The sequence below is a fragment of the Anolis carolinensis genome, chromosome 4 (genome assembly GCF_035594765.1).
Source record: "Anolis carolinensis isolate JA03-04 chromosome 4, rAnoCar3.1.pri, whole genome shotgun sequence".
NCBI lineage: Eukaryota > Metazoa > Chordata > Lepidosauria > Squamata > Dactyloidae > Anolis > Anolis carolinensis.
The window spans coordinates 1,964,715-1,988,311 of record NC_085844.1 but is presented as its reverse complement, the minus strand read 5'-3'; the positions used below and the strand labels follow the sequence as shown (position 1 = coordinate 1,988,311).

The 23,597-nt window shown below is 42.2% G+C and overlaps 2 protein-coding genes across 3 annotated transcripts in view; one reads left to right on the top strand and one right to left on the bottom strand.

The window, feature by feature from the left end:
* hsf1 (heat shock transcription factor 1) overlaps positions 1 to 11,084 on the bottom strand; it is a 69,759-nt gene extending 58,675 nt beyond the window's left edge. For both annotated transcript variants that reach the window (XM_062979845.1, XM_062979846.1), the window contains exon 1: positions 10,764 to 11,084. In XM_062979845.1, the coding sequence (XP_062835915.1) occupies positions 10,764 to 10,883 (120 nt within the window). In that variant the 5' untranslated portion in view covers positions 10,884 to 11,084. The remainder of the gene's footprint in view (positions 1 to 10,763) is intronic.
* A 689-nt stretch (positions 11,085 to 11,773) lies between these two features.
* LOC103281364 (BOP1 ribosomal biogenesis factor) overlaps positions 11,774 to 23,597 on the top strand; it is a 35,947-nt gene continuing 24,123 nt past the window's right edge. The window contains exons 1-2 of the mRNA XM_062979844.1: positions 11,774 to 11,933; positions 16,297 to 16,485. Of these exons, the coding sequence (XP_062835914.1) occupies positions 11,886 to 11,933; positions 16,297 to 16,485 (237 nt within the window). The 5' untranslated portion in view covers positions 11,774 to 11,885. The remainder of the gene's footprint in view (positions 11,934 to 16,296; positions 16,486 to 23,597) is intronic.

Sequence of the window (23,597 nt, the reverse complement as noted above, 5' to 3'; positions counted from 1 at the left end):
ATGTTATGGTGAGCAACTGTGCAGGGAACAAAGGCCCTTCTTCCATGTCAAGTGCTGGGCAACACTTGATTGATGTGAGGCGGATATATTGAGACACTTACGGCAGTCCGTCTCAATTCTCCCCTCCGTTGGGCAACTCAGCATCTGCTTAGTAGCACAAACAAATAAGACCACATAGCTGTCTGTCTATCCCAGCGGTAATTAGTCTTTATTTACAGGTATATACACACACACTGCTTGACACATGCTGCTCACACAGAAAGATTAATTACGACTACAAGAACTCTTATCAGTAAAGAATAGCGCCTCCAAAATTCCACTGTCTGTGACACATTTCCTTCTATGTAGGCAAAAGCGGAAGTCACATTCCTTTATCCTCTAGGCAGTAAATCATTGCTCTATGCGATTAACTACCGTATATACTCGAGTATAAGCCAACCCGAATATAAACCGAGGCACCTAATTTTACCACAAAAACTGGGAAAACTTAGTGACTCGAGTATAAGACGAGGGTGGGAAAAGCAGCAGCTACCGGTCAATTTCAAAAATAAAAATAGATACAGTAGAGTCTCACTTATCCAAGCTAAACGGGCCGGCAGAAGCTTGGATAAGCGAATATCTTGGATAATAAGGAGGGATTAAGGAAAAGCCTATTAAACATCAAATTAGGTTATGATTCTACAAATTAAGCACCAAAACTTCATGTTATACAACAAATTTGACAGAAAAAGTAGTTCAATACGCAGTAATGTTATGTTGTAATTACTGTATTTACGAATTTAGCACCAAAATATCATGATATATTGAAAACATTGACTACAAAAACGGCTTGGATTATCCAGAGATTTGGATAAGCAAGGCTTGGATAAGTGAGATTCTACTGTATTAATAAAATTGCATTATTTGAGGCATCAGTAGGTTAAATGTTTTTGAATATTTATATAAAACTGTAATTTAAGATAATAATAAGACTTTAATAAGATAAGACAACTCTGAATACCTATATACTCAAGTATAAGCGGACCTGAATAGAAGCTGGCCAGGACCTTCACTTGAGTATGAGCCGAGGGGAGCTTTTTCAGCCCTAAAAAAGGGCTGAAAAACTAGGCTTATACTCGAGTATATACAGTACTTCTGTACTGGATAGCTTCTCGAAGCAAACACACACACTTAGAATGAAACAATGAGTTAAACATTTCACTATATCAACCATTCCCTTGACATTCTACCCACATTGGCAGATTTCAGCATGCCCGAAGGGACTTCTAGAACAACAATGTATGTGCATATACACTCTTGCATTACTCACAAGAAATGCAACACGGATCTACTTTCTACAACTTTGCCTAAGAGTAAGTTATTACAAACTATATTATATATGAAGAAATTACTTCCAGAGTATCAAAAGTAAAAGTACAAATTTCATATCATAATCCAACAAAGGATATAATGTTCAAGGAGTAAGTAACAGACATAAAGTAAAGCATATGGAAATAACCAAGTCCATATTATTCCTGGAGTTGCGTGAAATCTTGAGCCAATGTCAATCGTAGTAAAGAAATTTAACCTCCAAGACAACAACTTCTATATTCAAAGGAATACTTCGTTTGATTCGCAAAGCCAAGAACTTGCACATAACAAGGTCTCCCGGGTTGTTTCCCTTGTTTCGTTATCACTTCTTCGGGTGTTATGCCTGTCTTTATTTTATTATGCTTGAGTACAATTGAGAGCTTTCGCTCTGTTTTGAATGGAGATCTATAAAGAGCCAGAAAGTGACTTCTAACCAGCATTCTGGGCATTGTTTTCATCTTCTGGAGAGATTTGGGGAGGGGGTTAAGGAAAGCAAACTGCTGTATCTTCAGGCAATTCTGGACAATTTTGAGCAGTCTTGCAGTGGAAAATGTTTAAAGGCCTTTTGGGAACTCTGGGAGCTTTGGGGTTTCTTGGGTGATTCCAAGGGCCCGTGTGCTGCATTATGACCAACTCTGGATTGGAGGGTACAGCTTCTTCTTCAGAAGTCTAACACATCTCCCAGAAATCCAGCCATTTTAAAGCAACAGTTCAGCCGTTGCATTGCGTGGGTTTCTGTTCTCAGATAGGCTCAGCTGAGGTTCATTAACTGATTTGACACACCTGACCCAATCTCCTTTGGTTTATTTGTGAACAGCTATGCACTGACATTGAGATGCCGATCTGCAGAGTGATGCACCTGCTCAAGTCCCTCAGAGACCTGGATGTAGGGGGGACTTTGGCCTAACTAACCACAGGCACGTTTTGTGTTGTTACAGTCCAGTTGTGTTCAGCTGCGTCTCTTCTTGTGGGTTGTGGGCTTTAACCTAGAATCAGCACACTCTTCTCGCAACAGGAGGCTCTCAAGACAGGAGTCGGCAACAAGAGAGGCAGCTCGGTTTCCACATAATCAGATCTGACATGTATTACTTAAACAAAAGGATTGATTCATTCCGCAGACGGCATTCAGGCGCTTTGCAAATTCCCAGCGGTGGCTGGGAGGAGATGAGGCAACTGTTCTGGGGAGGAAGGGCCAATATCTAGGAGGGAGACCCTTCTTTGGCCTGAGGATGGCTGGGCAGGAAGAGGGGGGCTTTGCAACTGGAAGGAAACTTGAGCCAAGCACAAGCATTACCCTTTTCAAGGCACAACGGGACAGAGAGGAGAACCTTCACCTGCAGATCACACAGAGGTTACAGGGAGCTGGTGAAAATATTACAAGGAGCAGAAAGCAAGCAGGCTCCTTTTTAATTGTTGACACTTACTGGGTTTTCAGTGGTATGGAGCCATGGGATGTGAAGCTATGCTGTCAAACAGAGTAAACAGCATAAAGGTGAAATAGAGGAGGAATACTTTGGGAAGAAGAAGGACAAGCAACAGTGACTGAAGCAGGGCCTATGCCACAAAGATGAGCGGGTAAACACAAACTCCTGATCTCAACATGACAAAACAGACTCTGCAACTTGCTTTAACATTTTAGTTTTAAAAAAGAACTTTCCTCAATGTCAAAACAGAGAGGGGGAAAATGTGTAGGACATTGCTTGGGTTTCTCTATGCATCATTCAAAGGTATATGAGTGGAAAATCTGACCAACGCACACCTTCTTAACTGGATATTCCAAAGCTCGATCTTAGGAAGCAATATGCTGCCAGTGGTGGCTGCCAACCATGAGACATGGCATGCTCTTTTGCAAAGCCACAAATAAACCAACCGACATAATTCTACCTTGGATCTGGTCTCACAGTACAGTAGAGTCTCACTTATCCAACACTCGCTTATCCAACCTTCTGGATTATCCAACACATTTTGTAGTCAATGTTTTCAATACATCGTGATATTTTGGTGCTAAATTCGTAAATACAGTAATTACTACATAGCATTACTGTATATTGAGCTACCTTTTCTGTCAAATTTGTTGTATAACATGATGTTTTGGTGCTTAATTTGTAAAATCATAACCTAATTTGATGTTTAATAGGCTTTTCCTTAATGCCTCCTTATTATCCAACATATTCATTTATCCAATGTTCTGCCGGCCCGTTTATATTGGATAAGTAAGACTCTACTGTATCTAAAATCTGCAAGAGGCTGGCATTCTAGTAATCCGACATTGGCATATTTCCCAATTCAAATGGGACTGTGCTAAATTAGGAAAGCCATAGCTGATACCATTTTGCTTTTTTCTCCTGGATGCCACAACTTGTGCTCAGCATATTTTCCCCAAAAAAGAGGGAGTTTAGACACCTAAATACTCTGAAGGCAACAGATTCTGTCTGGTCTTGGGCTGTGGCACAGGCAGGAGAGCAAGCCAGCTGCAATTAACTGCAATGAATCACTCTGACCAGGAGGTCATGAGTTCGAGGCCCGCTCGGAGCCTATGTTTGTTTGTCTTGTTCTATGTTAAAAGGCATTGAATGTTTGCCTATATGTGTAATGTGATCCGTCCTGAGAAGGGCGGAATATAAATGCTGTAAATAAGTAAATAAATAATAAATAAATAAGCAACGGAATTCGATAGGAGACCACCAGGAAATCCCAGATGCTGTCAGCTCTATTTCAGAGTAAGGAACTGGCAAAGCCACCTCTGAGGATTCCTTGCCAAAGAAAACTGTGTGAGATACATGGGGTTTCCATAAGTTGGCAAGAGACTTGAAAGCAGACACACAGACATACTTTAAGGACATTGAGTAGAAGGCTCTGCTCTCTGGTGGCCACAAGCAGAGACAGCCCATCAAAGTAGCTTTTGCCTTAATTAACTGACATTCCAATCTCTCTTCACCATAATTCAGAGGTGAGGGTTTGTTTCTGCCCCATTTCCTGCACTGCTATTCCCAACACAGACTATGGTTACTTTTACAACAGTACAATGCTGAATCAGCACCAAAGATTTTACAGGAGAGTTTGAAACAATGCTTAGGAATAAGTTTTAAAGGAAATAGGAATCCACACTTTGAAAGAAGGGGGAATCTGAACAAGATGGCATCTTAGAAATAATGTCTGCAATCACTGTAAAAGACATGGAAGAGCACCTGCCTTTTTACAGGTCCAGACTCAAGACCAAGAGAATCTCTCTTTCTTAAGGTCCTGCTGAGATGATGGACAGAGATGGGATTTGAACCCAATCCCCTTTGGTCACAGTATAGGTAAACAACCCTACACTTGTTGTATTATAAATTGAGGGTAAACACCCAACTGAACAATATGCAAACATGCTGGTTTAAACTGCCACCACTTGTGGCTGATTCTACCTTCTAAAGGGTACTGCCCTAGTCGACATGGAAGTGAACACGGAAAAGAAAGACTGGCAGAATGTGACCACCACAAGCCACTGCTCTTGGACTGGAAACGCACTGCCATCCTTTGGAAATAGGCTCCATTGTTCAAGAACAACAGAGAGGACAAGAAACCTGAGGTCCACCTGAAAATGAAATGCAGCTTTAAACTTCCCATTTCCTGAACATCAACATTATGTTCCTGGAAGATGTGTGATCAAAGAACAGTTTCATCACAACAAAATAATGGAAATAAGGTGGGGTGCAGTGACTATGTAAGATGATGTCACTGTTTATTATTATTATTGTTATTATTATTTATATTTATTTATACGCTGTTTTGTCTCTCCCGATGGGGGCACAAATAATTCAATAAAACCATACTGAGGAATCAAAAAGTGGACATGTTTAATCTACAGATTTTATTTTATTTTCATTCTTCTAATGTTGTGGGGTGGGTGGTATGTGGAGCCAATTTTAAAAACACTGAGATACCAGCTGGAGGACCACAAGGAAAAGTCCTGCTCGGTCACAGAAGACAGCTCTCATCAATATTCAGGAAGATGTGTAATCCAGAATTCCTTCCTAGTACATACAAGCTGTTCACAACTGAATCCTGCATATGGGAGAACGGATGCTAAGACTCCTTGCTCAGAGACATTGATTCCACAACAACCTAAAAGCAGGGTGATATTGTCCATCCTCAGCGTAGCCAACTGTGAGCTCACTAGATCTCAAGTTCCACAAAACCAAAGCGTAAACACCGCAGATAAGCACATTCAGGTGCCCTCCTTGCACACTATTCCATAGGCTTATAAATGCAACTAACAAGTGAGGTCTTCTTCCTAGAAACAAAGAGCTGGAAGAGACCACAAGGGCCATCCCTTCTGCCAAGTAGGAAGACACAATATTCCTAATGCGCCAAGGACTGGTTCACAGACTGGCACTGGTTCACAGATTCAGGATTATGGTTCTATATGAACACTACTTAACTATAGATGGAGCCAGAATAACAAATTAATCTGTTCTGCAGAAGACCTGTGTCTGGCTGGGATGGCCTAACAACATCATCCATAGAACCACCAACAGGTAGAGATCCCTTATCTGAAATTATTGGGACCAGAAGAGTTTGGAATGTCAGATTTTATTTTTTTAATACTTACATATATATAATGAGATATATTGGAGATACGATCCACATCTCCAAGATATCTTATTATGTATATGCAAGCACATGTACTTGCAACACAAAATTCATTTGTTTCATATTTAGCCTGAGAGTAATTTTATACTCAATATTTTTAATTATTTTGTGCATGAAACAAAGTTTGTGTGCACTGAACCATCAGGAAGCAAAAATGCCTCTACATCTCAGCCACCCAAGTAGACAATTTTTGGATTTTAGAATTCTGGACAAGCAATGCTCTGCCTGTAACTTGTATTTTAAGCAGCAGCAGGAAAGCTACCACAGAGGCAGAGAAAGAAACGACCCCAAGAGCCATCTAAATCTATGCCCTACTATTGCTAAAGCACTCCTGCCCATAAACAAGATAGTCCTGGTGAAGGGGAACTAAATACTAGCACACAGGTCAACAGGATCAACAAACTGATATTTGGTATCACTTATTATAATCACAATTGAGAGTACTGGTAGTGTCACTTCCTGCTCCTCTCTTTCTGGAATTTCTCTATTGGCCTCATCAATCAAACCAAAAATTATCTTCTGCTTATCCAGCTGTTTTGCCAAGCCTAGTGTCTCCACTATGACCGGTCTTTAGTACTTTCCTACAAGGAACTGAGACTGTGAAGTCCAGATTTCTGTGGTATTTCTCTCAGGCACCTTGACACTCTTATAAATGTACATCAAAGATTCAATGGATGGCACCATACTTCTGACATGTCATGAGAAAACATGACGCGGTAGAAAAGATGATAATGTAGGAGACAGCTGAACGCAGTAGGAAACAAGGGACCACATTACAGGTGCATTTTCGCAATCAGGTTTGCTGTGAGTTTACAAGGCCTCCGCAGAGCTATTATTAACAACAGGATCTCTTGCCAGATTTTTATTAGCAGTTTAGCATAACTCAAAACTGACTTGACTACATAACAACACATACACATATACAGTGCTGTAAGGGATATCATCGCATTTACCTACTACAATCCAGATTGTTCAAGTCCTGAGTAAGGTAGTTAGCTGACTGGTCCTTCTGGAGGTCTGTTACCTAAGTCATTGTATGTCAAAGACAATTTGATGGGATAGGGGAGGGTCAGGGAAGAGAGGGATGATGAAGTGATAGGTGGGGCGTTGTCTCCATGTTATGGCCAATATTAGTGCTGTCTAGCCAACCTGGGCACCACATGTCTGTGCTCTGGCATGGGGCTCCTCCACAAAGGATAGGATTGCTTTCAGATTGTATAAAGGGAAAAGCAAGGTGCTGGTAACCAGGCTTAGCTCTGAGATGGGTAGGTGGGTGACATATGAAGGCATTTCAAAATGCCCAGCCCACCTATCTCCCTGCCTCACCTGCAGTTTTAGTGACAACATGCCAGGCATTGTACAGTATTGTAGGTTGGAATCCATGCCAGTAACTTACAGTTTAAGACACAAGATGAAAATGAGGCAACAGTGGATGAAGCATTTAAAAATCCAATGCAATCCTAAACATCGACAATAATTTAATATCTAGCATTAAGGAAGTGATAGTCCCACTGTATTCTGCTTTGCTCAGACCTCACTTGGAATAAGACTGTGTCCAGTTCTGAGCAACATAATACAAGAAAGAGATGGGCAACATGGAAGGTGTCCAGAGAAGGGAGGCCAAAGTGGTCAGAGGTCTGGAAGCCATGAATCCGTCTGAATAGCAGCTGGGGATGTACAGCTTGGGGAAAAAAAGAAGGCTGAGAGAAGGGGACACGAGAGCCATGTTTAAATATCAGAGAAGGGATGTCAATAGAGGAAGGGGCAAGCTTGTTTTCTGCTGCTCTAGAGAACAGAAAACAATGGAGTCATGGCTGCAGGAAGAGAGATCCCACCTAAACATTAAAAAAGAACGTAAGAGCTGTTCAATAGTGGAATCTACTGCTGCCTATCAGTCTGATAGTCTCTTTCTCTGGAGGTTTTGAAGCAGAGGCTGGATGGTCATCTGTTGGGAGTGCTTAGAGTGTGCTTTTCCCCCCTGTCAAAAGGGGCTTGAACTGGAGGACTCTTATGGTCTCTTCCAATTCTGTGATTCTACAATTCGTATTTCCCGATTACATTTATGCATATCTTCAGAAAAAAGAGACTTATCTGCATCCAAAGGGTGTTTTGTCTGCTACTGCTGGCGATACACTTTGGTAGTGTTTTCCAGGAGGAAGGGAGGCGGAGGACCAACTCGTCCCCATGACAGGCACCCCTTCCTCCCTGACCTAGAACCGTAGAATCCTAGAGTTGGAAAAGACCCCAATCCAACCCTTTACTGATAGGCAGGAAGGCACCATCCAGACCTTTCTGAAAGATGGCCATCCAGCCTCTGCTTACAAACCTCCAGAGAAGGGAATTCCATGGAACACACAGACAGCATTCCACCACCCTGCAGCATCTTGTTGGAGGTGCTTTGATTGTGCCTTTCCTGCATGGCAGAAGGGGGTTGGATTGGATGAAGGCTCCTGGAGTTGCTCCTATTATTATTATTATTATTATTATTAGAATCATAGAATAACAGAGTTGGAAGGGAACTGGTAGGCCATCCAGTCCAACCCCACTCTGCCAAGAAGCAGGAAAATCGCATTCAAAGCACCCCTGACAGATGGCCATCCAGTCTCTGCTTTAAGTCTCTTTAAGTATGTCTAACCTTGGACATACTTAAAATTTTATATACTGTTATTTTATTTTGCAATGGTATCTGTTTTATATGAATTGTAGTTTTGTAGATTTTTTTTATATGAATTGTTGTTTTTACATTGTTTTTAGGCATTGAATTTTTGCCTATTTATTGTAAGCCGCTTTGAGTCCCCTCGGGGAGAAAGGCGGGGTAAAAGTGATGTAAATAAATAAATAACTAAATAAAAGCTTCCAAAGAAGGAGCCTCCACCACACTCCAGGGCAGAGAGAGAGTTCTACTGCCAAACATCTCTCCCTCACAGTGAGGAGGAAGTTCTTCCTCATGTTCAGGTGGAATCTCCTTTCTTTCCTGAAGTTTGAAGCCATTGCTCTGCATCCTAGTCTCCAGGGTAACAGAAAACAAGCTTGCCCTCTCCTCCCTAGGACTTCCCCTCACATATTTATACATGACTATTATGTCTCCTCTTAGCCTTCTCTTCTGCAGGCTAAACATGCCCAGCTCTTCAAATCGCTCCTCCTAGGGCTTGTTCTCCAGGCCCTTGATCCTGTGAGTCACCCTCCTCTGGACACAGCTTAGAGTCAGTATCTCCAATTGCGGTGCCCAGAATGGGACACAGTGTGATTCCAGGTGTGGTCTGACCAGGGCAGAATAGAGAGGTAGCATAACTTTCCTGGATCTAGGCACTAGGCTCCTATTGATACAGGTCAAGATCCCATTACTTCTAAGGCCGGGTGGCCATTATTTTTGTTGTTGTTATTACTTCAAAGGCTGGGTGGCCATCTGTTGGGGGTGCTTTGATTGTGCCTTTCCTGCATGGCAGAAGGGGGTTGGACTGGATGATGGCCCCTGGAGTTGCTCCTATTATTTTTGATGTTACAGTAGAGTCTCACTTATCCAAGCTAAACGGGCCGGCAGAAGCTTGGATAAGCGAATATCTTGGATAATAAGGAGGGATTAAGGAAAAGCGTATTAAACATCAAATTAGGTTATGATTTTACAAATTAAGCACCAAAAACATCATGTTATACAACTAATTTGACAGAAAACGTAGTTCAATAGACAGTAATGTTATGTTGTAATTACTGTATTTATGAATTTAGCACCAAAATATCATGATATATTGAAAACATTGACTACAAAAATGGCTTGGATAATCCAGGGGCTTGGATAAGTGAGGCTTGGATAAGTGAGACTCTACTGTATTATTACTTCAAAGGCCGGGTGGCCATCTGTTGGGAATGCTTTGATTGTGCCTTTTCTGCATGGCAGAAGGAGGTTGGACTGTATGATGGCTCCTGGAGTTGCTCCTATTATTTTTGTTATTATTATTACTTCAAAGGCCGGGCAGCCATCTGATGGGGGTTGGACTGGATGATGGCTCCTGGAGTTGCTCCTATTATTATTGATATTATTATTACTTCAAAGGCCGGGCAGCCATCTGATGGGGGTTGGACTGGATGATGGCTCCTGGAGTTGCTCCTATTATTATTGATATTATTATTACTTCAAAGGCCGGGCAGCCATCTGATGGGGGTTGGACTGGATGATGGCTCCTGGAGTTGCTCCTATTATTATTGATATTATTATTACTTCAAAGGCCGGGCAGCCATCTGATGGGGGTTGGACTGGATGATGGCTCCTGGAGTTGCTCCTATTATTATTGATATTATTATTACTTCAAAGGCCGGGCAGCCATCTGATGGGGGTTGGACTGGATGATGGCTCCTGGAGTTGCTCCTATTATTATTGATATTATTATTACTTCAAAGGCCGGGCAGCCATCTGATGGGGGTTGGACTGGATGATGGCTCCTGGAGTTGCTCCTATTATTATTGATATTATTATTACTTCAAAGGCCGGGCAGCCATCTGTTGGGGGTTGGACTGGTTGATGGCCCCTGGAGTTGCTCCTATTATTTTTGTTATTATTATTATTATTACTTCAAGGCCTGGGTGGCCATCTGCTGGGAGTGCTTTGATTGTGCCTTTCCTGCATGGCAGAAGGGGGCTGGATTGGATGATGGCCCCTGGAGTTGCTCCTATTATTTTTGTTATTATTATTTACTTGAAAGGCCGGGCGGCCATCTGCTGGGAGTGCTTTGATTGTGCCTCGGCCTCTCCCCTTCCTTCCCCGCTCCACCCTCCCTCCTCACCGGGCTCCAGCAGATGAGCGGGTCCGTCTCGGGGTCCTCGACGAGGGTCCAGAGCTTGGTGAGGAAGGCCGGCACGTTGCTGCCCGCCGCTCCGGCCCCGCCCACGCCCGGGGCCTCCATGCCAGGCCCTTCTCCGCCTCAGGAGGCCCTCGCCCCCGACTGGCAGCCGGCGAGGAAGGCTAAGCGAGGCTAGCGGCCCTTCAACACTTCGGTCGCCCTTCTCTGCGCACTCAGCGCCTCAGAAAGCCCAGGCATGGCCGCCGCCATCTTGGGGGATCCTGCGCACGCGCAATTCGCGGCACCTCCCGCCTCTCACGCCCCTCTCGGCGCAGTGGCTCGGCTCAAACTACTGCGCACGCGCCGGACAGCCCGACTAAAACTCGCAGTAGCCCACTTCGCCCTCTCTTGCCGCTTGTCTAGCCTTATGCGCATGCGTATTTTAAGCGGACTACATTTCCCAGAAGCGACTTCCAAAGGCAGCGTGCCTAATGCCTGCCGGGAGTTGTAGTCTAAATGCTTAGTATGCCCCAGGCTCTGATTTTTTTTTACATCTGATTTCGTCGTGTTGATTTATTTATTAGCGACATTTATATCCCGCCCTTCTCACCCCGAAGGGGACTCAGGACGGTTTACAAATATATATACATACAATGTATTACATTATACGACTATATTACAGTATTATTAGTAATATTGCATGTAATATAAATATACAATTATAATAGTGAATTATAATAATTATTACATTGTATTACACCATATTGTTATTATTAATATTACATGTATATACAATATATTATAATATATTCCCAACATTTATCATCATGTGTTTTATTACTATGTGTGTGTTTGGAAGCGGAGGGGAATATTGTGCGCATGCGTAGTTGCAAGGAGCGCACCTAAGGGGGAGTGACGAGCCCGGGATTCCTTTGTGCGCATGCGCAGCTTGGAGCGCCCTGAGAAGGGGGCGTGGCGAGGTCTGTGTTCGTTTATGCACATGCGCGGCCTCAAGTGGAGCCCACGGAAAGGGGGCGTGGCGAGGCTGCGCATGCGCGCCCGCAAGCTAGCGAGGAAGGCGCACGCGGCTGAGGGAGAGATTCTCTGAGGCGAAAAAAAGGAAAGATGGAGCGGGGCAAAGGAGAAGAAGAAGAGGACGCTGGCCAAAGCTCGGTGAGAACCGCGGTCCTGTCTCCTCTTTCTTTACCTCTTCCTGAAGTTGTGTCCCATGGTGGCGAATTCACACGTGTCTCCTTCGACACGTGTCTTGAGGGGAGGGGGGATCCTGGGAGCGACTCTTTCGTGCGGCACATAGCCTTGGCTACTTACTGGACGGGGGATTCTGGGAGATAGGGTCCCTCACGTCACCTTTCCTGGGAGCTGTAGTTTCTCAAGGCCTTTAGCCTTTTCTGTCAAAGTTTGCTGATGCCTCGTCAAACTACAATTCCCAGGAGGCCAGAGCACTGAGTTCATATGGGGTGGGACTGCATTCGTCCCCATATATTGTATATTTATATATATGTGTGTGTGTATCTATACATACACACACACATACATACACATATGTGTGTATATATGTAGATACACACACACATACATACACATATGTGTGTATATATGTAGATACACACACATATGTCAACATATATATATACAGTAGAGCTTCACTTATCCAACACTCACTTATCCAACATTCTGGATTATCCAAGCCATTTTTGTAGTCAGTGTTTTCAAAACATCATGATATTTTGGTGCTAAATTAGTAAATACAGTAATTACTACGTAGCATTTCTACATATTGAACTATTTTTTTCTGTCAACTATGGTATCTAACATGATGTTTTGGTGCTTAATTTGTAAAATCATAACCTATTTTGATGTTTAATAGGCTTCTCTTTAATCTCTCCTTATTATCCAACATATTCGCTTATCCAACGTTCTGCCGGCCCGTTTATGTTGGATAAGTGAGACTCTACGTAGATACTCTATGTAGGTAGAATCTCACTTATCCAACATAAACGGGCCGGCAGAATGTTGGATAAGTGAATATGTTGGATAATAAGGAGGGATTAAGGAATAGCCTATTAAACATCAAATTAGTTTATGATTTTACAAATTAAGCACCAAAACATCATGTTATACAATAAATCTGACAGAAAAAGTAGTTCAATACATAATAATGCTATGTAGTAATTACTGTATTTATGAATTTAGTTCCACAATATCATGATGTATTGAAAACATTGTCTACAAAAATGCGTTGGATAATCCAGAACGTTGGATAAGCGAATGTTGGATAAGTGAGACTCTACTGTATATATATATATGTGTGTGTGTGTGTGTGTGTGTATCTATATCTATACATTACACGCACACATACATACACATATGTGTGTATATATGTAGATACACACACACACACATATGTCAACTTATATATATATATATATATACAGTAGAGCTTCACTTATCTTTTGGCACGGCACCCAGTGTGCCCATCACCACCGGGACCAAATAATAAATAATAATACAATAGAGTCTCACTTATCCAACACTCGCTTATCCAACATTCTGGATTATCCAAGCCATTTTTGTAGTCAGTGTTTTCAAAACATCATGATATTTTGGTGCTAAATTAGTAAATACAGTAATTACTACGTAGCATTTCTACATATTGAACTATTTTTTCTGTCAACTATGGTATCTAACATGATGTTTTGGTGCTTAATTTGTAAAATCATAACCTATTTTGATGTTTAATAGGCTTCTCTTTAATCTCTCCTTATTATCCAACATATTCGCTTATCCAACGTTCTGCCGGCCCGTTTATGTTGGATAAGTGAGACTCTACGTAGATACTCTATGTAGATACAGTAGAATCTCACTTATCCAACATAAACGGGCCGGCAGAATGTTGGATAAGTGAATATGTTGGATAATAAGGAGGGATTAAGGAATAGCCTATTAAACATCAAATTAGTTTATGATTTTACAAATTAAGCACCAAAACATCATGTTATACAATAAATCTGACAGAAAAAGTAGTTCAATACATAATAATGCTATGTAGTAATTACTGTATTTATGAATTTAGTTCCACAATATCATGATGTATTGAAAACATTGTCTACAAAAATGCGTTGGATAATCCAGAACGTTGGATAAGCGAGGCTTGGATGAGACTCTACTGTACATATATATGGTGCCCCCAGTGGCGCAGCAGGCTGAGCTGCTGAACTTACTGACCAAAAGGTTGGCGGTTCGAATCTGTGGAGCGGAGTGAGCTCCCACTGTTAAACCCAGCTTCTGCCAACCTAGCAGTTAAAACATGCAAATGTGAGTAGATCAATAGGTACCGCTTCTGCAGGAAGGAAATGGCCCTCAATGCAGTCATCATGCCGGCCACATGACCTTGGAGGTGTCTACGGACAATGCCGGTTCTTCCGCTTAGAAATGGAGATGAGCACCAACTTCCAGAAGTCGGACACGACTGGACTTAATGTCAGGGGAAAACCATTATCTTTACCTATACATATATATAAACACGCATACACACAGCCTTAATATCTCATGAAACTACAGCCCCAGGAGTCCATAGCACTGTGCACTGGCAGTTCAAATAGGGTTCAACTTCATTAATCCTACAGCAGTTTAAGTGGGGTCGAACTGTGTTCATCCAATAATATGTATATAAATATATGAATCAGTTCACATGGGGTCAAACTGCATTCGTCCTATCTATCTATCTATATATATATATATATATATATATATATATATATTATTGATAATAATATTATAATGTAATACAATATTATACTAATAATACAATATAATAACATTAATTATATATTATATATTAAATGTAATATTACTAATAGTATTACCATATAATGATATAGAATCATAGAATCATAGAATAGTAGAGTTGGAAGAGACCACATGGGCCATCTAGTCCAACCCCCTGCTAAGAAGCAGGAAATCGCATTCAAAGCACCCCCGACAGATGGCCATCCAGCCTCTGCTTAAAAGCCTCCAAGGAAGGAGCCTCCACCACGGCCCCGGGGAGAGAGTTCCACTGTCGAACAGCTCTCACAGTGAGGAAGTTCTTCCTGATGTTCAGGTGGAATCTCCTTCCTTTCCTGTAGTTTGAAGCCATTGTTCCGTGTCCTAGTCTGCAGGGCAGCAGAAAACAAGCTTGCTCCCTCTTCCCTATGACTTCCCTTAACATATTTGTACATGGCTATCATGTCTCCTCTCAGCCTTCTCTTCTGCAGGCTAAACATGCCCAGCTCTTTTAGCCGCTCCTCATAGGGCTTGTTCTCCAGACCCTTAATCATTTTAGTCGCCCTCCTCTGGACGCTTTCCAGCTTGTCAACATCTCCCTTCAACTGTGGTGCCCAAAATTGGACACAGTATTCCAGGTGTGGTCTGACCAAGGCAGAATAGAGGGGGAGCATAACTTCCCTGGATCTAGACGCTATTCCCCTATTGATGAGGCCAGAATCCCATTGGCTTTTTTAGCAGCCGCATCACATTGTTGGCTCATGTTTAACTTGTTGTCCACGAGGACTCCAAGGTCTTTTTCGCACATACTGCTGTCAAGCCAGGCGTCCCCCATTCTGTATCTTTGATTTCCATTTTTTCTCCCGAAGTGAAGTATCTTGCATTTGTCCCTGTTGAACTTCATTTTGTTAGTTTTGGCCCATCTCTCTAGTCTGTCAAGATCGTTTTGAATTCTGCTCCTGTCTTCTGGAGCTTAGAAATGGAGATGAGCACCATTATGTATTGAACTACTTCCATAGTACAGTATAGTAAATTAATACTTATATTGTGTTATTCTAATCATATATTGTATGTTCATTTGATTTGTAAGCCGTTCTGAGTCCCCTTTGGGGCGAGAAGAGCAGGATATAAATGTAGTAAATAAATAAATAATAAATAAATATATGCACATGCTCATATACATGGATACATTCATACAACCTTAATATCTCATGAAACTACAACTCCCAGGAGTCCATAGCACTAGGCCCCAGCAGTTCAAATGGGGTCAAACTGCATTTGTTCTATAATGTTTGTATGTATTGTGTATGTGTATATGTGTATGTGTGTGTGTATATGTATATGTGTGTGTGTATATATATATATATATACACACACACATACACACACATACATACAGCCTTAATATCTCATGTATGTATGTGTGTGTATGTGTGTGTGTATATATATATATATATATACACACACATACACACACATACATACAGCCTTAATATCTCATGAATCTTCAGCTCCCCAGAGTCTCTAGTACTGAGCCTTGGCAGTTCAAGTGAGGTTGAACTGCATTCATTCATGTGTGTGTGTGTGTGTCCTATATACTTCATGAAACTACAACTCCCAGGAGTCTATGCTTCTGGGAGCATGGAGCCCTGTCGGTTCAAATAGGTTCAGACTGCAGGGCTTCCTTCTAAGTTGACCTATGCTTGCAAATCCTTCCTTCCTTTTAATGCCTTCTGTCTCCTATAACCAGCCTTTCCTCCAGGAGCAGGAAGCAGAGAGTGATGATCTGACGGACAGCGAAGAAAGCGTCTTCTCTGGACTTGAGGATTCTGGGAGTGACAGCCCCACAGAGGAAGAAGAGGAGGAGGAGGAGGAGGAAGACCATGGCAGCGGAATAGAGGAGAATTCAGACACCCTGTCGTCTTCTGAGAAGACTAAAGTAAGTGTATTATTAATTATTATTATTATTATTATTATTATTATTGTATTGATTTATTTCCTTCTTTTTTCTCTGAGGCCCCTTCCACACAGCTGAATAAAATCCCACCATATCTGCTTTTGACTGGGATATATGGCAGTGTGGACTCAGATATTCATTCCAGTTCAAAGCAGATGTTGTGGGTTATTCTGCCTTGATATTCTAGGTGATATGCCTGTGTGGAAGGGCCCTTAGAAGAGACTCAATGACTCAAAAGTTGTAGAATGTTACAGTACAGGAACCCCTCCATATTCACTGTGGTTATGGATTCAGTACTAGCTTTAAGCCCATCTTTCAATCTCTTCCTGTCCACTAACATTTTGTGTTCCATTCTTGAGTTGGGAGTAGAGTCACTGCTTTGGGAGACTGATCTTTGGGCATTTGGACAACATAGCCAATCCAGCACAGTTGATTGCATGGGAGCATTGCTTCAATGCTAGTGGTCTTTGCTTCTTCCAGCATGCTGACATTTGTCCGCCTGTCTTCCCTACGGATGTCCTGATCCTCAAACACTCTCTGCTTCATTTGGAAAAAATGCTGCTCTTGTAGAGCTCAGACAGTGTTGTCTTTTAGTGTCAATGTTGACTTTTGTGGAGAGGTGGCTGCCAAGAGAGCAGAATTGTTCAACATTTTCGAACGTTACACCATTGAGCTGTATTTCTGGCATTGCAGAGGGATTGGCTGGTGACTGCTGGAAGAGCAATTTGGTTTTCCATATGTTCAATGAGAGGCCGAGCTTCTCCTATGCTTCTGCAAAGGTGTTTAGAGTGGCTTGCAGGTCTTCTTCTGAATGTGCACAGGGTACGTTATCATCAACATATTGGAGTTCTCTAACAGATGTTGTTGTGACCTTGGTTTTGGCTTTCAGTCTGCTGAGGTTAAATAGCCTGCCATCTGTGCTTGTCTGTCTCAATATTATGGGTTATATGGTTGTGTGGAAGGGCCCTGAGAAGCTAAGACACATATTTATGCTGACCACACAGTCAGGGATTGGCAATTCCTGTTCATTTGAACCCTTCCCATAAAGGTAGATTATGCAGATGTTAGAGGACAACCCTACCATCATAGAATCGTAGTCATGCTCTGCATTGGCAGGCAAAAAGGGAGCTAGCTCAATTTTTAGGTCTTAATATTCATTTATGAATGTGGCATATGGCAGGCATGTTTTTCCTTTCACAACGTCAATACTTTGAGTTGACACCCGTGCCTTGTGTGGTTCAATACTTTTTGATTACAGGCGGTCCCCAGGTTAAAAACAATATAGGGTTTGTTCTAAAATTGAATTTGTATGTAAAAGAATTTTAAAATTTGGAATACCCTCACCAGGAATGTTAGGATTTGGATTGCAAAGGGAAGCGTTAACACCCCTGTGGTGTCTGTTTTGTTGTCTGTGCACCTCCTCAGAAGATTCCACATCCCCTTCTGTCCTTGTGGTCTTTGAATTTTGAAAAATTAGACTTGTGGAAAGAAGGATTGCAGAAAAAGCTTCAGTGGAGACACTTTTTCCTCATGATAATAGCTCTTCCAGGAGTGAATTTCCCTTCTGATGGTTATCTTTCCTCTCACTTCCTATTGTCTCACCCTGGTTCTTAATTATGAGCTGAATGTAAGTCAGATGTTTGTAACTCGGGGGCTGCCTATATTAGGAGATAGTGCAAATCGATGTGTTTGTGACATACAGAGAACTAGTGGAAAAAGTTGTGCTTCAGAGTCTGCAGGATACAGGCTTTGCGGAGGGACACTTTCCTTTGACTTCCTTCCACCTCATTAAGATTTATTGACCCAACCATGTGATGGAGTCAGGCATCTGTGCCTGGCTCCATCACATAATCATTTTTAATCTGATTTATAGTGTATTGCATAATTTTTTATATGTCTGTTTATTGTAAGCCGCACTGAGTCCCCTCTCGGGTGAGAAGGGCGGGATATAAATGCTGCAATAAATAAATAAATAAATAAATAGACATTGTATTTGGCAGAGTCATTGATTTAGTCTGTCTGAAAGTGATTTACAGAGGCATATAGAAATCTATACAGTGAAGGGCTTTCCTCATATTTCCACATTACATAGAGTTTGAAGAGACCGTAAGGGCCAACAAGGGGCTGGGTTTAGCGCATCAGGCTAAACCTCTATGCTGCAGAAAAATCCTGCTGAGCCTGAGTCGGGGTTGAGCAGCTGCCGTCAGCCCCAGCTCACCTGCCCACTTAGCAGGTCGAAAGTAGAAATGCGGGTAGATAAATAGGTACCACTTTTAGTGAGGAGGTAATAAAGGCGCCCTTAAGGACATCAATTGGGAGGAATTTGAGATGGAGTGACAGTTCCCCTGTGGCCAGTGTTGAGCACAACCTCCAAAATGCCAAAACAAGACGGGGAAAACTGCCTTTACATCTGTTCTTGTTGTCTGTCCTTGTTAATTGTATAATCGGCATTGAATGTTTGCCATATGTGTGTTCTGTAAGCTCCTCTGGGTCTCCTTCAGGGTGAGAAGGACGGGGTATAAATACTGTAAGTAAATACATAAACTAGTCCAATCCCTCTGCCACTCGGGAATACACAATCAAAGCACCCCTGACAGATGGCTGTCAAGTCTCTGGTTAACAGAAACTCTTCCCTTTCTAACCATCAAGTAGAGAGTGTTCCTGAGTTCCTTAACCCCTCGATGGAGAAAGATCTAGGACAGTGGTTCTCAACCTGTGGTCCCCAGGTGTGTTTGGCCTGCAAACTCCCAGAAATCCCAGCCAGTTTACTAGCTCTTAGGATTTCTGGGAGTTGAAGGCCAAAAACATCATGGGATCCCAGGCTGAGAACCACTGATCTAGGATCTCTCAAGGTCTGCACAGTCTTCATCTTCCTTGGTTTCTTCCAGGGGTGTTTATCCTATGGGCTTCTCAAGAGCCCTGCTAAAGCTTCCTACCATTACCATCTCTTGTGCCTACAAGGATTCTAAAAAGTTCTGATAATATTGTGTTGTCGAAGGCTTTCATGGCCAAAATCACAGGGTTGTTATGTGTTTTCTGTCAGGGGGTTATTGGCTCCGAACCACCCTGATTTATCGCTGAGTCAGGCCTCTCACCAGTCTATCTTCCGTCAGACTGCTTAAGCAACTGGCTACAAACAGCACTGACAAACGACACCACAGTCATAATTCAGCTGATCACAGCGGTTCCAAGGCTTTATTATATACAAACTATAGTAAAGGTAAAGGTTTCCCCTGACGTTAAGTCCAATCATATCTGACTCTGGGGGTTGGTGCTCATCTCCATTTCTAAGCCAAAGAGCCGGCGTTGTCCGTAGACACCTCCAAGGTCATGTGGCCGGCATGACTGCATGCAGCGCCGTTACCTTCCTGCCCGAGACCTATTGATCTACTCACATTTGCATGTTTTCGAACTGCTAGATTGGCAGAAGCTGGAGCTAACAGCAGGCACTCACTCCGCTCCCAGGATTTGAACCTGAGACCTTTCGCTCTGCAAGTTCAGCAGCTCAGTGCTTTAACACACTTCGCCACCGGGGCTCCTATATACAAACTATATACAACTACAAAGTCCATCGCTCATAGGACCCATGCTTTCCCAAGCAAGGCAAAGCATGTCCTCTTTCTTTGCCAATTGTCTGCAAAGCTCTTCTGTTGCCAGCAACTCCCACATTCCATAGCAGAATGACGAATGTCCTGTCTGCACTTCTGAGACCGGAAGGCTCGACCTATTGGCTAGGCAGGCTATCATTCAAGCTGGCCTGCCATTAACTCGTGTGCTGCTGGAAAGCACACAGTTGCAAAACTCCAACAAAACACTTGATTTAACATTTTACCCATACACCAAAATACACCAACATTTTCTGGGCTGTGTGGCCTTGTCCATAAGTATTATCTCCTGAAGTTTCGCCCACATCTATGGCACACATATATACCTCACAACCTCTGAGGATGCCTGCCATAGATGTGGGCGAAACGTCAGGTGAGAATACTTCTGGAACATAGCCATACAGCCCGGAAAACACACAACAACCCTTTGGTAATATTGCTGGAAAAATCCTGAAACAAGTATTTTTCTCTTTGACTGTAAAGAGTAATTATGCTTAATTGGTGGGAATGTTTTACTCCAGGCTAGTTTGTACTAGGAGGAATGTCCTATCTGGAATAATTTCCCACCTTGAGCCTGTCTTATCCCGGTCTTTGATACTTCCATGGTCACCGCGCAGCAGCATCTGCTCCTGATCTCCCTGCTTCGTTGGTGTTGTTCCTTCACAACCTCTGTCTGGGCAAGGATTTTATTTCCCTTCTGTTCGGTTTTATTAGCCTTTTTATGTTTCTCATATCCTTTGCCTGCTTTTAGTGCTTTTATGATTTTGGAATGCTTTCTTGTACTGTTTTTAATCCTGAGCTTCCTTGAGTGTTTTGTATAAGTTGAATAGGCCCCATATCCTGGAGGGTGGGGATGTTCTCTTCGTGCCACAGCTCCCAAGTTCAGTCCCTAGATAGAATCTCCTTTAGAGAGGATCTCAAGTGCCAAAACTGGGAAAGAGCCTACTGTTTTAGTGGCTTTGGAGACCCAGAGGTGGTCTGATGGGACAGGATTGAGGAAGAGGTACAAAAAGATATACCGCATATACTCGAATATAAGCCGAGGTACCTAATTTTACCTAAAACAAACTGGGATAACATTGACTCAAGTATAAGCCGAGAGCGGTAACTTTCAAAAATAAAAATAGATACCAATAAAATTACATTAATTGAGGCATCAGTAGGTTACATGTTTTTGAATATTTACATAAATCTGTAATTTAAGATAAGACTGTCCAACTCTGATTAAATCATTATTCTCATCTTCTTCATTGTAAATGTGCTTATGTATCCTTTTAATAATAGAGTAAAATAATAAATGTAATAATAAATTGAGTACAAACACTCTGTGCTACACTGTGTTGAATCTTTTATATATTGTATATTACTATGTTATTTAACTATTTTTAACTGTTTTAATTCTTATTTTATTGTATTATGATGTAGTGGTAGTGATCCTGCCAGTTGTGTAAGCAGCCTTGAGTCACCTCGGGGAGAAGGGCAGGGTAGAAATAGCAGAAATAAATAAATAAATAAATAAATACAATAATAAATGTAATAATAATATCAGAGTGAAATAATAAATGTATTAATCATAATAAAAATAGAGTAAGATAAATGTAACAATAACAATAATAGAGTAAAATAATAAACGTAATTATAAAAAGTAATATAGTAAGATAATAAATGTAATAATACCCATAATAATAGAGAAAATTAATAACGGTACCATATATACTTGAGTATAAGCTGACCTGACTGGTCCATGAGGTCACGAAGAGTCGGAAACAACTATGCGATTGAGCAGCAGCAAGCTGACCTGAATATAAGCCAACCAGGACCCTCACCTGAGTATAAGCCGAGAAGGGCTTTTTCAGTCCTAAAAAAAGGGCTGAAAAACCAGGCTTATACTTGAGTATATACAGTAATTCAATTTATAAAAATTAAAAAGAGGTACAAATAGGCTGGTTTGGATGTCCCAGCTCTTGCACACCTGGGTACTTGGACAATTTCTGGCTCCTTGTTCATGTATTGTTAGGGTTGGATCCATTTCTCATCTCCATTTTATCTGAGACACTTGAGTAAATGAAATTACAGAGCCAGCAGGCTGCGCTTTCTTCATACCCAGGCACTTTGCACAGAGCAATGAAGGGGCCTCCTGGATCGAGTCAGGAGTCGGAATGCCATTAGGAAACGCCAGAGAGTAAATCCCAGGGATTAGATGCACACTTCTCTCCTCCTCAAGGAGGCAGCAGAATTTACACGGCAAAGCAAAAGCGGCTTTCCCTGCCGGGAGGAAATCTCCGCAAGCAACTTCCTGGACTTCATTTATTCTTTGCCGTTACAATGCCTTCAGTCATTCTTCAGCGTTGTTCCGCTGGTTTTCTGTGCCGCTCGGGAAGTGCCAGACTTGGCTGGGAGGCAGAGCTGAACCTGTAGAGCAGCAGCTGTTCTGGTTTCCTGGAGCTTCGTGGATTTCAAATACCCAAGAGCATTCAAACTTGGTTTTAAGAGCCTTCTCTCAGACTAGGAATGGTCTGTGGACTGTCCTAACTGGGTCTTAGACTAATAAAATCCTAGAGTTGCAAAAGACTTCCAGGGCAATCCAGTCAAACCTCCTTATGCCAAACCCTCCAGACAGATGGCCTTCCAGCCTCTGCTTAGAAACCTCAAACAAGGACACTCCACTGGACTCGAGTCTTTGTTTAATCAGTTTTTTTCACACACAAAAAAGGAGGAGAGTAGTGGAGTGCTTGAGAGTGAATTTGGTCTTTACAAATCTATATATCTATCTATATAAATGTAATGTGCATAATTAGGTCCAAATTAACAACAAAACCACTAGGCCAAATCACACCAAATTTAGCCATAATACTCATCATTTTCCAAAGAGTGACCTTGCAGCTTCTAAGCCTAGCTGCTTCATACCTAGGGCACTCCATTGTTGGCCAACTTGATTACCATTGAATAGCCTTGCAGCTTCAAAACCTGGCTGCCTCATACCTAGGGGAATCCTTTCTAGGCCACCTTGAAGAAAACCCAACTTAGGACTATACCACAGCAACACGTGGCCGGGCACAGCTAGTATCTATTAAGGGGCCAGGCTTAGCACAGGAGGCTAAACCGCTGAGCTGCAGAAAAATCCTGCTGATCAAAAGGTCGGCAGTTTGAGCCCAGGTCGGGGTGAGCACCCACCATCAACCCCATCTCACCTGCCCACCCAGCAGGTCAAAAACAACTATGAGTAGATAAATAGGTACCACTTTTAGCGGGGAGGTAATAAAAGTGCCCTTAAGGACAGTGGTCGGAGGAAAGTTCCTCGGCATGGAAGGTGGAGCAACAGCACCCTCCTGTGTCCAGAGTCGAGCCTCCAAGATGCCTGAAATAAGAAGGGAAAAACTGCCTTTACCTCTGTTCGTGTTGTCTGTCCTTGTTAATTGTATAATCAGCATTGAATGTTTGCCGTATGTGTGTTCTGTAAGTCGCTCTGAATCCCCCTTGGGGTGAGGA